Raw genomic sequence first — 16,234 nt, 5'->3', positions numbered from 1 at the left:
TGCGATCGTGAGCTGAATATCCTAACCACTAAGTCACGCGCCTTCCATCCACTGAGTACGATAAACGTCGCCCTTTTCACAGCTAGCCTGGCCCATGGGCCCGGTTTCCCGGTTGTTACTCAAGAAGAAAGAGTGAAGAAAGTTGTGGCGAAAGAGTACAAAAGAGTCGCCGCCAACCCCTACCAGAGATTCGTGGAGCTTTTAGGTGTTTTCGCCCAATAAACACACACAACGCCCGGTCTGGGAATCGAAACCGCGATCCTCCGACCGCCAGTCCGCTACCCTAACCACTCGGCCATTACGCTTCCACATCCACTGAGTGCATTGAGATTAATTTATGTAAAAACATATTATTTTAAAATTGAATTTTCTCAAACCATATAAGAAATGGAAAACGGCATCAGAAGCAAAATTTAACCCGCTATCTATACTGACATTATTATTTCATTTCAGAAATTAATCAATCAAAATATGCAAGTCATTATTCAAACGTTCCAAAGCTGACCAAAGCCCCACCATGCAAGAGAAAGTGTATCTTTAAGTATTTTTCCTACTGGCACCATTCGCACTACTCTTCCCCATATTTTCTTAGATCATGGCTGGTAGCTCTTTTGATAGAATAAATCGTTAAACCACCGTTGTTTAGCTGTAGGTCAGCCATGACCGAAGGAAATTTTATAGGCGTGATTTTCGGAAGATTGCTTTTAGGTTAAGTGACAATATCGAAGCTTCTTCTTTAGCTCATAAAGTAAATCGTATCCTTTAATGCTAAGTTTAAATATCTTTCATTAAAATTAAATATATAAAAAGTTATCAAGTTATCTAAATATTTAAAAGCTCTAGGGCTTATAGATTTATCAATGAAAGATAACAGTTTAGGACCTTAAGTTACGAATATTAGATTATAAACTTGCTTATTTTGTAAACGTTTAAGACATATGTACTATCATTGTTTTAAACCCTTTTGTTACCATATTTATTGTTGAAAAGCACTAGTTTTGTTTAGATTAATTATGAAAATATTGAAGAATTTAGTATAATAACTTAATGCTGGTTTGGAACATAGATAAACATGAAATTTTGATGGCAGGTTTTAATTTAGATTACTTTAAAACACGAAGTTTGTATCATAGAACCAAGAGCAGTTTCAGGTTGGAAACTTAGCAAATTGTTTATATAAACATAATTAGATTTAAAATACTTACAAACTTCTATTTTGTTTAAAAATAAATAGGTTTTATTGCTTAATTTATCGACAGACTGGTATCTGCTAATTAAATTAGACTATGACATAGTACTATTTTTTAAAAATAAATTACGACATCTAGTTGTTAAATATTTATTTATTCTATTTTATTTTTTTTGCTTCTACGAACTCAAAGCCCTCATTTATTAAAGTTGTTTTAACCAGTTAAAGTCTAAAATCTGAAGTGTGATCTCAATTTATTCCCAACAGCCATTTTAAAAAAGTTCCAGTAGATAAGAAAACTAACAAGTTGGGTAGAAACTCAATCCCTCAAACAGTTTTTTGGCACTAACATATTATCTGCGTACCGAATAACAGCAGATATTTAATAACAACAACAACAACAACAGCAATAATAATAATAATAATAATAATAATAATAATAATAATAATAATAAATTTGCTCGAAATATGTCTACTAAAATAAATTAAACGTACGACTAATAATTGGAAATGGTTACAAGTATAGTACTAAGGAGCAATGTCGGTAGCAAAAGTTCAAAAGATAACGTGTGTATGTGTGTTGTGTGTGTGTGTGTGTGTGTGTTTATGTATGTGTTTCACTAGTAAATTTCATTAAAGCTAGCGAGATTTAGCTTGCTAGAAATAAAAAGCAACATGTTTTGCAATACAATTACTTGACCGTGTTACTTCTATTGAACGCTTTGTATTGAAGTTTAGTACATTTGATGTGAAAAAAAAAAAGAAAAACCTTTTCATAAATACAATACAGAATACAAACTTCTAATTGCATTCAAGCTTTCACTCACTGAATAAATAAATGATTAATAAATAAAGAGAAGAAATGAAATATCGACGAGATGGAAACGGAAGGCAAAGGAAAATGACATGCAAATGAGGCAAAAATGTTACACGTACGCGCACGCACGCACACACACTCACACACACATACTCATATATAAATATATATATATTACACACAGATATGTTATACATATTATTGATATTAAATGTTATACGCGTGTGAGTGTAGTGATAGATAGGAAGATAGGTAGATAGATAGATAGATAGATATATATATAGATAGATAGATAGATAGATAGATAGATAGATAGATAGATAGAGAGAGACGGACGGACGGACGGACAGACAGATAGACGGATAGACAGATGGACGGATAGATGGATGGATGGATGGATGGATGGATGGATGGCTGGATGGATGGGTGGGTGGATAGATAGATAGATAGATAGATAGATAGATAGATAGATAGATAGATAGATAGATAGATAGATAGATAGATAGATAGATAAATGGGGCTAGAAGTTAGTATCAGAAAACATTTGTACCATACAGGAAATATCTTTACTTATTTCGGAGATTTATTTCTCTGGCAAGTGATTTGATCTGTGACCATGTGTTGAAACTAAAGCAATTACAGGGTGGAACATACGAACACTGTTACATAACTTAAACGTTTATTATTTGGTGTTTAAGTTAAGTTAATAGTCTTTGTATGTTTTTCAATGTCTAATATGTCTCTTCTATGCTGTTATTTGTTTACCTTTACTTAATCGATCAAGTCGTATGTTTATTTATAAGGATTTAATAATTAAAACTTAATACTTACCTATTCTTACTAATCATGACGCAGTTACTAAAAAGTATATCATAAAGTGTAATATGCATTAAAAAAAAACGCTGGCTATGCTAGTATACACTTTCTTTCAAAGATAATCATTAAAAAAAAAAAGATACTTTATCGTTCTTGAAACACACTTTGTAAAACAGTGGTGAATCAACAGATATCGCATGGCCTTCCGTGGGCAGAGATATAATTTCACACCATAAACCACCCAACAGAAATGAAAAACAAAAGGACAGAGCTAATGTCGACCTGCAGGCACAGTATGACATCTTTGTTATCTCTTTCCGAAGCAACAAGCTCAGCAACGGTGACTTCACACATCCCATGACACATCGCGCCATATATATATATATATATATATATATATATATATATATATATATATATATATATATATATATATATATATATATATAATATATATATATATATATATATATATATATATATATATATATATATATATATATATATATATATATATATATATATATATATATATATATATATATATATATATATATATATATATATATATATATAATATATATATATATATATAATATATATATATATATATATATATATATATATATATATATATACATATATATATATATATATATATATATATATATATATATATATATATAGGTTGACAAGGCTACCAATCGGTTCGTGTGAAGAGATTCTTAACAACTGTCCAAACGTACCACGTGGGAATGTTGGTACTCGCCTCCATTTTGAATAAAAATGTACGACGTTACAGCAGACTGTAACGGATTTCGAAATAACTAAATAACTAAGTATACATCGTGTCATGAGAGGTAACTTATAAGGACATTATGTCACTATTCGATATTAGCTTGTGTGTATATATATATATATATATATATATACGTATATAAGCATACACACACACACACACACACACACACACATATACACACACACAGTGTGAAAATATTTATCTTCATTGAACAGCGTTAATTGTTGATATGTTCAATGCTCATTTGATATATTTTCATACTTCTGATATTATTAGACTCAGTCTTTCTTTGCAAGCACTCGTGTTCCAATTTGCGATAAGATTTCGGTAGCAATTTGCTGTCGCCTTGACCCTAATGCTAATTATATATATTGGTCATTGTGCTTCCACTAATCTAACATATTTTTTGCTATCTACACACCCTGTTCCTTTTCTTTTAATCGATATTTTCTGTTGTTCACAGATTTGAAATTAACTCAACTTCTACCAGATTAATATTTATCGAAACCATTTTGTTGTTCTAGTGAAAGAGCTGACCGAAATAATGTCATGACGCGGGCAAAATACTCGTATTAGCTCAAAAGAAGCATTCCCCGTAGATCAAAAGAAACTTAATACTAACTAAACTCTCGTTAAATATACGAAACACTTGCTCTTTTCACCCTATGTACTTAGCAACACATGACATACGTCGTAATATAGTTAATTAGCTAGGACCAAGGTATATAAAATATCTCAGCATTAAGTAGACTGAAATAATCTCGGTTGGCAAACTACGACTTGATGTTTTTGTCAGATGGAAACAAAATATTATTATGCACTTTTCAAAAGTTGCGCAGCTATTTCCGAGCTCACATTTCCTCTTTAAATGATGTCTATAAAGCTAACCACCTATTGATGAACAATATTTATTTTGAATAGTTATTATGTAATAAGCCAAGTAGAATAGACAGGCATCTGACGATTGCTCTTATTTATTTATTTATCTATTTATTTATTTATTTCGCGAGCGAAGTATGTAGTTTATCAGCGTTATCAAGATGCACCTACGCTACTTTTTCTTTGTAGTGAAATAGAACCGATATTGTAAAACATGGTAATTTCTTACTTACATGACGTTGTATTTTCTTTGGAAAAGATCACTGAAATAATCTACTACTACTACTACTACTACTACTACTACTACTACTACTACTACTACTACTACTACCACTACTACTACTGATGGTAGGTTAGTATTATCTTTAGAAAAGCTATTTCAGTTTGCAGATATTTTGAAGAAGTACGATTTGGTTCAATGAGCTGTTTCCTCACTAAATATATTTCACGGATGTTATTTCCGTCTTGAATATTATACCCACAATGATAAAGGTGTTAAATCAGTTTAGGATATTTGTTTATTCACTTTCTCCCTGTAACGTTTCCGTTTTTAAATTTAGCGTGAAATTTTACCTGTCAAACTGAACATGAAAAACCCAAAGAAAGTATATTTACGTAAAAATAATATTGCATTTACTAAAGAAAGGATTATAAAAGTCTATAAACATCTTTTTTTATATATATTTATCCAGTTGCGCTGGTACAATAAACATAATTTGTTTGATTTTTCATGACTGTGTGGTTAAGAAGCTCGTTTTGTAACCACATGGGTTCAATCCCACTGCGAGGCACCTTGGGCAAGGTCGACCAATGCCTTGTGAGTGAATTTGGTAAACAGACACTGAATGGAAGCCTGTCGTATACATACATACGTACATACATACATACATATATATATATATATATATATATATATATATATAATATATATATATATATATATATATATATATATATATATATATGTATGTGTGTGGTGTGTGTGTGTTTGTACTTATGTTGTCCCCTACCCCACCATTCGATAACAGGTGTTGGTTTGTTTACGTCCCCTTAACTTAGCGTTTCGGCAATAGAAACCGATAGAATATGTACCAGATTTCAAAAGATAGTACTATGGTCGATATATTCGATTAAACCCTTCAAGGTGGTGCTCCTGCATGGTCGCAGCCTAGTAACTAAAACAAAAAAAGATAGAGATGTCCGTGTGTGTGTATGGGTGGGGGTGATGAACAGTCATATTGATTCCTACAAGAAAATATAGTATCTCTTCTCAGCAGTTTAGAGATCAAAAGCTCTATAGAATAAAATGCTTTGCCCAGAAACATGACGAAATGTTTGTTACGGATTTTAACTTAAGATGCATGAGCATTCGGTCTTTTTGTTTTTAACCAAGTGTTTATATGAAATTTTAATTATAAAATTTACATGAATTCAACGAAAAGTCAAACGTCGAATAATCTCATTTTAAAAAATTTATTTATGCCCGAGCTTTTGAATCTGACAAAATATTTTAAACTTTAAAATATTACAATTTCTAATAAAATGGTTGGGGAAAACCTTCAGTTTGTTTACGAATTTCTGTTTCGGGGCTAAGAATTAGCATATAATAAAATTGCCATGAAAAACAACATCCATGTTTTCCCTCCTCCAACACAATGTAAAGGAGTTTAATAAACGCAAACATATTAACGCAGAGTCCTAGTTGACAGTCATTGGAATGCTGGTCTACTGTCTGAAACGTCGATGATTTACATACTTTAACCAGAACGGCAGTACAGTGTTTCCGTCAAAGACAGTTGAGTGTAACTAGTCGACTAGTCATACAGCAAATAAGTACAGTTATGATCACTCTTATAGAGTTCTAGAATTGGCGACTATTTCATTAATATGCTTTGTTAATATCCCAATATAAAAACTTGAGATGGATTTTAGTCCCTACTCAGGAATGACATGAATCTTAACATCATAATGTACTAAAACTTTAAGCCCCATCTTGTTTTCGCTTATTGCAGCGTCCTAATTATTGCTTCGAACCCATCATAAATGCTCCAGACAATCTCAACTCTTACTTTACATAGATTGAATTACAATAAATGAATCATGTAAATGTATTTGAAAAGTGAATATGAATCTAACAATGCAGAACCTAAATGCTAGCTTGCAATGCCAGTTTGTTGAAAATAATATATTTTCTTTTCGAGCTGAAGCAATTTTGAGTATTTTAAAATACTAATCTTCTAAAATGCTCGCCTAAATCTTTCGTTAGTTGATTCTCCATGTTATTTTATTGCTACTTTTTAAATGCGTATTTTAGTAGAGCTTGAAGCGAATTTATAGGAATTTTAATAAATATCTCCCGATGTTCCACAAGGGGATCATCGTTCAATTACAGAAGGTAAGAAATGTTTTCTTATTCTTTCGTTCACTATCCTATCCTCCATTTGCAATTGCTTGCCAGAGACGCTCCAATCTTTGCGGACGCAATATTATTTAAGCAAATTTTAAAACAGCGGCAAAACCTTTTAAGAATAGACAAATATTCGTGCGCAACCACTTACCATTCTTGTTTTCACTTGTCGCTATAACGTGAGATGATATTAAAATCGTTGCTATGGTTTATATTACTCAATAACCGTGAAAGAATTTGAATAAGTGGTCTTAGAGAGACTGGTTCGACACGAGAGAAGACGGAAAACTTACTTCGAAATTATGCGCTTTGACCTACCTTTCATTTTTAATTGCTTGTCATATTCATTGCGAAAGCGCTGCCATTTTAGAAGTAACACTGACAATTAAACCATTTCTCTTGTACATTAAATTTTAACCCAAGATTATTTTCCCCTGAAATGAACTGCCAGTTTAGTTGTTTGAAGAAAAATCATAATAGGTTTAATTATTTAGATACAGTACCTGACCAATTTTTTGGCAAGCTTGGGACCAATGGTGTCACGGATTTCTAGACTTTCCGGTTTTCTTGAGACAGCCTAAATATATGCTTAAAATATAAAATGAAATATCAAATGTAAAGAACTAAATAGTATTTAATAGATACAAATTGAAACATTTCTAAAGCAGGGTCTATTTCATATTTATTAATCCACTTAGAATTCTTAAAATATATATCATACTCTACTAATTAAATGAAAAGCAATGAATACGATTTTATTTAATTAAATGAAAAGTAAGAAGTACGATTTTATTTAACATACAAATACAAATTTATACGCTTCTAAAGCAGAGTATATTTAATTTTTTATTTCTTTATTGCCCACAAGGGGATAACACAGAGGGGACAAACAAGGACAGACAAACGGATTAAGTCGATTACATCGGTACTTAATTTATCGACCCCGAAAGGATGAAAGGCAAAGTCGACCTCGGCTGAATTTGATCTCAGAACGTAGCGGCAGACGAAATACAGCTAAGCATTTCGCCCGACGTGCTAACGTTTCTGCCAGCTCGCCGCCTTCAACGGATTAAGTTGATTACATCGACCCCAGTGCGTAACTGGTACTTTATTTTTCGACCCCGAAATGATGAAAGCAAAGTCGACCTCGGCGGAATTTGAACTCAGAACGTAACGGCAGACGAAAAACGGCTACGCATTTCGACCGGCGTGCTAACGTTTCTGCCGCCTCGCCGCCTTAAAAGCAGAGCTTATTTAATTTCTATCAATCTACGGAAAAAGGTAAAGAACACACAGTATGCTAATTAACCAACTTCAAAAATAGGGTTTGTTTACTCAATACGGAGTACAGTATGTTGCAGTATTCCCGGAGTTCTGGAAGCCGTATAAGAGTTCCGGTACTGTATCATTAAGAAATTCCTTTTATGCGGAAACGTCACCGTAAGATTGAATTTCTTGACAAAATTATATGTCCAGTGAATGTAGTATACAACAAATTTATAAACAGCAAGTAACGAAAACTAGCAGTTATTTATTGAGGGGAAGTTTCTTCTACTTAGTCTTGGATAAATATTTACTATCTTACATAAGAGCGTTGATATTATTTCCCAGTTAAAACTGATATATGTAAAATGTCAAGGATTGGTAAATTTTGCGTAAGTGTGTGTGTGTATGTGTATGTTTGCGCGCGCGCGCGTGTGTATGTGCGTCTGTGTGAGTGTGGGTGCGAGCATCTGTGTGCGTGCGTGTGTGTGTGTGTGTGTATGTGTGTGCATGTGTGTGTGAGTGTGTGTGTGTGTGTGTGTGTGCGTGTGTGTGTGTGTGTGTGGTGTGTGTGTGTGTGTGTGTGTGTGTGTGTGCGTGTGTGGTTGATTTACAACCGTTTCTGGTATTAACATTTCAACACGCAATTAGATTGCCATAGCTTCTTCTAAACACACTTCTGTAGATTTGTATATAATCTCTCTCTTTCTCTCTCTCTGTATGCGTATGTGTAGATACGTGTGTATGTGTGTGCGTATGTGTCTGTGTGTGTGTGCGTGCATTTTTCTATGAGTCAGCAATAAATAGAAAATGTGAGTGAGGGTAAGGAAAGTGAGTTATATTTTATGTGTATATATGTAGACGAAGGCCATTACATACGTGTGAGTTTGTATATGAATACATACATATGTGTGTATGTCAAAATTGAAAACTTCCGTGTAATAAGAGACAGGCAAAGAGGATAGAAAAAAAGTAGGAAGCCATATGTGTTTGTATATATGGATATGCACATGCGTACAATTTTAGAATCCTAGGAGTTGGAATTTTCTGTTATTTGCAAATTGTTCATAGCTCGTTGGTTAGCACTTACTATTTTGATGGTTATTTTTCAGCGATCTTTCGTCTATGTTTAAGATGGTTGCTTTAGATATATCGCAATGTCATCTAATAGTAATGATTCTAGTCCAGGCACGGGCAACATTTCCCGAGGAACGGGCCGCATCAAACATGACTCATCATCAACAGGACCACATTATTAAGAAAGTTTAAGGCAATTTTTCGTTTGGTGTGCCATTCAGGAAGTTCATATCTACATAAAAAAAAGTTTAATAGTAGGCGCAGTTGTGACTGTGTGGTAAGTAACTTGCTTACCAACCACATGGTTCCGGGTTCATTCTCACTGTGTGGAACCTTGGGCAAGTGTCTTCTGCTATAGCCTCGGGCCAACCAAAGCCTTGTGAGTGGATTTGGTTGACGGAAACTGAAAGAAGCCCGTCGTATATATGTATATATACATATATGTATGTGTATATGTTTGTGTGTCTGTGTTTGTCCCCCAACATCGCTTGACAACCGATGGTGGTGTGTTTACGTCCCCGTAACGTAACGGTTCGGCAAAAGAGACCGATAGAATAAGTACTAGGCTTCCAAAGAATAAGTCCTGGGTCGATTTGCTCGACTAAAAGCGGTGCTCCAGCATGGCCACAGTCAAATGACTGAAACAAGTATGAGAAATGAGAAAAAGAGAAAAGTAGTGATATTCTTAGTTATTCGTGATCGAGCTGATCTTTGGCTGAAGGCAGTCCAGCCAAGACCATCTTGTATTCTTTCTATCCCAAGCTTAGTGTATCTAGGACCACATTATCCAATATGTTCTTCCTTTTTATAAGATGATAGGGTTTGGAACGTAGCACCCGCGATAGTGGAGGGATTACTGTACTGCCTGAAACTAAATCGTAGCTCGTAGCTTACAATTCATATTCTAAATACAGATGATTTTTCTGAAGCTATATGCATGTGTATGTGTGTGTGTGTGAGGTGTTTATATAATTACCAGTGAGAAGATGTGTTTTTTAGAAGATTTTCTTTTCCTCCACAACCGTGACTCAAGAAAAGACTGCAAATTTCGGAAATATTTTTCGCGCGTACTAACATTCACTTGCCCAGAGAACGCATATGTACATACATGCTCGCGCTTGCACGCACGCACACACACACACACACACACACGCATGCACGCACACAGACACAGACACACACTCACACACGCGCACACACACACGCATGCACGCACCCACGCACGCACACACGCACATACACACATACACATACACACATAAACTGACGAACACGCACACACACACGCACGCACACACACACACACGCACGCACACACACACACACGCACGCACCCACTCACGCACGCACGCATGCACATACACACACACACACGCATGCACTCAGAGTCGCACAGCGTCGTCCTTATGATCCAAAGAAAATATTTGTTTCATCGTCATACTTTCATGCTAAACTTTTTAAAATCCACGAATGTTTTTTCTGATGATTCGCGAATAATCAGTTCTTACCAAAAATAACTGAATATTCTTACAACGCTTTTCGAAAAGCATTTACTACGAAGGCGAGAGGTTTTCATTTTGCGCGCTTTTTTTATTCACTTCTACAAATGTTTTTTCGAGAAACCCCGCAGCGCTTTGAACTAAATGGATTCATTCCATGTTTTCTTTTTTTGTTTTTTTTTTAGTTAAACGTGTGTCTTGTTTCAGATAGATGGCGAAAAATCATCGATTCAATGTAAGTTTACATGTTAACAGTGTCTTCTAATTTATGTAACTGTATTTTTCTGTCAACGCTGTCTTGTTCCCTGAATAGTTTTGATAAGTGTATGTCTTTGAGTATCGTCGTCATGGTTATGCTTCTTTTTTGTCGGTAGTCCTTAGAGCAATCCGGTTTTAAAAAGTTAACCTCAATTATATAGAAATTAGGCCATAATTAAACAATTCACATTCAATTTATTGCTGTTCATTGTTGAGATTTAGAATGAAGTTACAGATTTGGTATTATAGATTTGAGGTTACTGCGATGAAGTTATAGATTTGATGTTATATAACACTTTGGTATTGAATAAACATATCAGGAAAGATATATCTATTATTTTACTGCTGTTCTGAATGGAATTAAGGTCATTTAAAGGATTATTTAAATCATATTTAGAAAAAAAAATATTCATCTGCCCCGTCTCCATACAAAAATCTATTGAAGTTTTGTTCTCAAATATAATGGGTATTTCCAACGCTCCTTATTCTTATGAACTGTCAAATGTTTCTCCATGCTACGCTTTATTCCTTCAAACATGTCAGATTAGTAAAGATGATTTTTGATCGATCCCATTTTAATCTACATTCAGTATGAAATTTCTTTCGAATTAAGTTGTTCTTATTTCTTGAAAGTATAACGCATGAAATAGTAAGGAAATGTATCAATAGTTATTCTTTGAAATCAAATGATAGAAATATTGCCGCCAAGTTGATAGTCATTTATAGTTTGTAAATTACAGTGAAAATAATGTTCATCAGGTTTATTACAATACTTTTTACGGATAGTTTTGTAAGTCACCCTAACACTGATTTGATCGAAATAATGAATAGTAATATGTTCATTCAATAGTCGATAGCGGAGAAGTTATCCTGTTTCAAATTTTTTATTAGAAAGTATCCATCTTGTTAAGAATAGCTGTTGAGTAAAATGTATAGTCAGCCATTTTTTTTTTTTCAAATATAATAACATGTTGATAGAAAATCCACCTAGTTCAATGGTCTACGTATAAAAACTCGGGTCCTCTCATTGAAGTGATTAGAAACAGTGCCTCAACAAAATCGCCTGTCAAAATATCTGGTTGATTCTACATCTGTCTTCAATGTATGCTTAGTTACGATAAAATGCGTATGCTATGTATGCAACTGTAAGTGCCGTGTGATTTTCTATATTTGTTATTCATTGTTCTCCTGAATTATTTATCCAGATTGCCGTTTATCTCTTCCGGTCTTAAACCTTATTCGCACAACCGTACATAAGTATTAACGTCATTAAAAAACAAAATACTTCATTTACATTTTCTCTAATATTATAGTTTCTTTCATGATAAAACTGCTAATTTAAGATATTTAATGCAGCAAATAGTAAAAGAATTGTTCAGTACAAGTTTAATTCCAAATTCCCTGGAATAAATGTAAAGTTTATAAAGTAACTATAGCATCTTAAGAAAATTGTTAATGTATTAAAATATGTCATTCAACTGCTATTACTCCTTCTTTTTTTAGAGTCAAATTGGAAAACATCGAAAAGAAAATAAACCAAATGGATGAAATAAACGTAAGTTTAACAATCAATTTGGACAACTCATCTTTGGAATCTAACGATGACTCCTCAGTGCACACAGATGAAATTGTACACAGACCAAAATACAAGATTCTTGAAGAAATTGGTCGAGGTGGTTTTGGACGAATCTATAAAGCTTATAATAGACACAAGGACGGCTTGTACGCTTTGAAACGACTCTGTTTTGAAGGAGAATTCCAAGACAACAAATACATCAGTGCGGAGGTATACTGCCTCTCGAAGTTTAAGCACCCGAATATAATCATCCTAGAAGAATTTATCCTTAAACCTAACCGTTTATATATCATTATGGAGTATGCTGAATTTGGTAATATTGAACAGTATGTAACGAGTAACCATAATATTTCCTCATCCGACATCTTACAATTTTTTAGCCAATTAACATCTGCAGTACATTACAGTCATTCCCAAAATATTGCCCACCGAGATATAACTCCCAGCAATGTATTGTTAACTTCAAAATTCGACGCCAAGCTGGCTGATTGGGGATTAGCAACCCCTTGTGGTGTCGATAGAAGCAATCCAATTCTAAGCGATGACTATTTGGGAGATTATCGATATCAAGCACCAGAAGTTATCCGAAATTCTCCTTTTGATCCCTTGCCCACGGATATCTGGAGCCTTGGAAGTATATTATATTTTATGTTAACTTGTAACCCACCATTTGAAGGGAGTGAAGCAACCATTCTTCACAACCAGACAAATGTTGGTGTCACTCTACCAGATTCAGTTGTCAACAGCAGCGATAGACTAGTGAATGTTATTGTTAAGACAATTAAATTTTTGATGGTTGCAGATACAAACGAGAGGCCCAATATAGAAACAGTTAGTAAAAGAGTATCTTCCATTGTCTCACAGCTCGAATCGTAATAAAATTACAATTTTCTGAAGTATTACATTAATTTTTGAAGTGCATATTTACAATATTATATCTACACTGTGTTTCGATCAATCTGATCTCTGATCGTCATCAGGTGTTGAATTTCTGGATGAAGTCAAGAAATTATAATCTTATAAAGAACAATTCCTCTCAGACATTTAAGTGATACTTGATGTCGTTTGATTTATTCCTATTAACAGAATTTGGCTTTATTTCAAACCGTATTAACAAATGACTAACATTTTTTTTCATTTCATTATATTCAATGAAAAATTCAAAAGAAAACTGAATTTGAAAATAACCAGAATATACTTACAAAATTGTAAAATTCGATTTATCATACATATACGGATGTGGGACAGCATATTTTGTTGAAATTTATTATTTTTGTATGATAATCCCCCCTCTCTCTCACACACAAACACACACACAACACACACACACACACACACACACACACACACACACACTAACTACCTCTCTCTTGACCTTACTCATTCGCACTTCATAGATCATTCATCTCATCCTCCCGCATCTCATTCGTCCACTGTTTCTGCCAAATAGCGCATTGACTTTTTTTTACTTTATTCCCTTCTGCGGCCATTACTTGAGTGCACTCCGCCGAAGTGCCGTAGTAGAAACGTTAGCTGTTCCCATTCCTAATGGCAACCAAAATCATTGACACCCAGCAAGCTCTCTTGCATCTTACTACTTAAACGCAACATAAAAAATATAAAAACGAAAAGTTTTTTTTTTATTATTCCAATCGTAAGTAAATATTTAATAAAACACACCATACCCTCTTTTTTACTCTTTTACACTTTTCAGCCTTTAGTCGAAGAAATCGACCCCAGGACTTATTCTTTGTAAGCCTAGCACTTATTCTATTGGTCTCTTTTGCCGAACCGCTAAGTTACGGGGACATAAAAACGCCAGCATCAGTTGTCAAGTGGTGGTTGGGGGAAGGGGAGACAAGCACACACACACACACATATATATACGACGGGCTTCTTTCAGTTTCCGTCTACCAAATCCACTCACTAGGCTTTGGTCGGCCCGAGCCTATATAGAAGACACTTGGCCAAGGTGCCAAGAAGTGGGACTGAACCCGGAACCATGTGGTTGGGAAGCAAGCTTCTTACCACCACAGCCACTCCTGTGTCTATAGCCAGTCCTGCACCTATTTTTGTTTAATTTGGACATTACACTTACCTTTTCATTTAAGAATTCATCAATAGGATGCAGTTGTGCGCGCGCGCGCGTGCAGAGCCCAACAATCGCAGAAGGAAGCGCCGCAGAAATACCATTTGGTTTGCACGCCTTCTCCCTTAACACAATAGCACCCGTAGGTTGAATATTCCTCACATTATTAGACAAGCATTTCACTAGCTCCCATAGATACGGGCCCATTTTCAACAGGCACAACATCAGAGTCTCGTTTAGCTGTACTCCCCATATTAAGAGCATCCTAGTTAGAGCCCCTAAGCCACAGGAAGAGGCAAGTTGTTCATGCAGGGACGCAACAGATTCCCGGCGAAACCAAGCCGAAGTACTAGCGAACCCAGGCAATACCACCGGCAGAAGCAGCAGTAGCTGTAGACACGTGAACAGAGCCAGCAACACCGCTATCATCGCCACAGTTGACAACATTAGCAGCAATAACAATAACAACACCAGCGACAACATTGGCAGTTCCCCCGACGGCATCAACAGCAACATCGCCATCAACACCAGCCTTACCAATAGCTTCCTAACGCCCCTGACGTCCGCAGTAGCTGACCTGACAACAACTATAACAGCAGCAACAAGTCCAGTGCCACCAGTTATAACAGCAATATCAACAATAGCAACAGCAGTGGAGGCGCAATGGCCCAATGGTTAGGGCAGCGGACTCGCGGTCGGAGGAACGCGGTTTCGATTCCCAGACCCGGGCGTTGTGTGTGTTTATTGAGCGAAAACACCTAAAGCTCCGGTGGCGGCCCCTGTTGTATTCTTTCGCTCCAACTTTCTCTCACTCTTTCTTCTTGTTTCTTTCCCCGACTTCCTACGCAACCGCTGAGCCTAGATGCGCATTCATCCATCCGTCGATGCTCTCGGTGTCGGGGGTGGGGGAGTGACCTGCTTCTCTTCTGCGGGTCTTACGAATAGCAAAGGACCACGTTCCGGACTTCTCTCACTAGGGACGAAGATCGCTTCGCTCAACAAACAAACAGCAACAGCAGCAGCGGAACCACAGCTAATGACATCTCTAGCAGCAATGACAACTTCCCCACAACAATAACACCAGCACCTTCACTGTAACCGGCAGTAACGATAACATTACTGACACCACCACCGCCAACGACGCCAACACCAGCAGTCCCAGTTCCAACAACAACAATGTCGGCGACAACAGTAACAACAACAACAACAGGTACAGCACCTACAACACACGCCCACGGAGAAACATTGGGTGTTCCGGGAACTCGTTTAAGCAGCGTGTCTCCTTCAGAGTTCTGGAAAGGAGATACGTAACGTCGCTGGCCAACCATGTCTGGCAACTAAGAGACGATGGCATCTCATACTCGATCTCATCGAAGATCCTCGAGACCCCAGGGCCCTAATCAGCGGGACGATGCGTTGTCAGTTATGCATAGCTGAGCGCACGAGGATCCTAAAAGACTCGCTCGAACCAGGGAACATCATCAACTCCAGAACAGAGATCTTCAAGCCATGGTTACATTTTAGGAGGTTCCTGCTCGCCTTTTGGAGGCCACAAGATGGCG

General features: G+C 35.8%; 1 protein-coding gene across 4 annotated transcripts in view; it reads left to right on the top strand.

Annotated features, from left to right (window-relative positions):
• LOC115218751 (testis-specific serine/threonine-protein kinase 6-like) overlaps nucleotides 1–14,263 on the top strand; it is a 61,130-nt gene extending 46,867 nt beyond the window's left edge. For 2 of the 4 annotated variants that reach the window (XM_036507550.1, XM_036507558.1), the window contains exons 3-4: nucleotides 10,935–10,984; nucleotides 12,511–14,263. In XM_036507550.1, coding sequence (XP_036363443.1) covers nucleotides 12,548–13,459 — 912 coding nt within the window. In that variant the 5' untranslated portion in view covers nucleotides 10,935–10,984; nucleotides 12,511–12,547 and the 3' untranslated portion in view covers nucleotides 13,460–14,263. The remainder of the gene's footprint in view (nucleotides 1–10,934; nucleotides 10,985–12,510) is intronic. The other 2 variants (XM_029788664.2, XM_036507561.1) reach the window with 1 other exon arrangement.
• The last annotated feature ends 1,971 nt before the right edge of the window (nucleotides 14,264–16,234 follow it).

Source organism: Octopus sinensis, linkage group LG1, assembly GCF_006345805.1.
Source record: "Octopus sinensis linkage group LG1, ASM634580v1, whole genome shotgun sequence".
Taxonomy (NCBI): Eukaryota; Metazoa; Mollusca; class Cephalopoda; order Octopoda; family Octopodidae; genus Octopus; species Octopus sinensis.
This window is presented reverse-complemented; position numbering and strand designations above follow the sequence as displayed.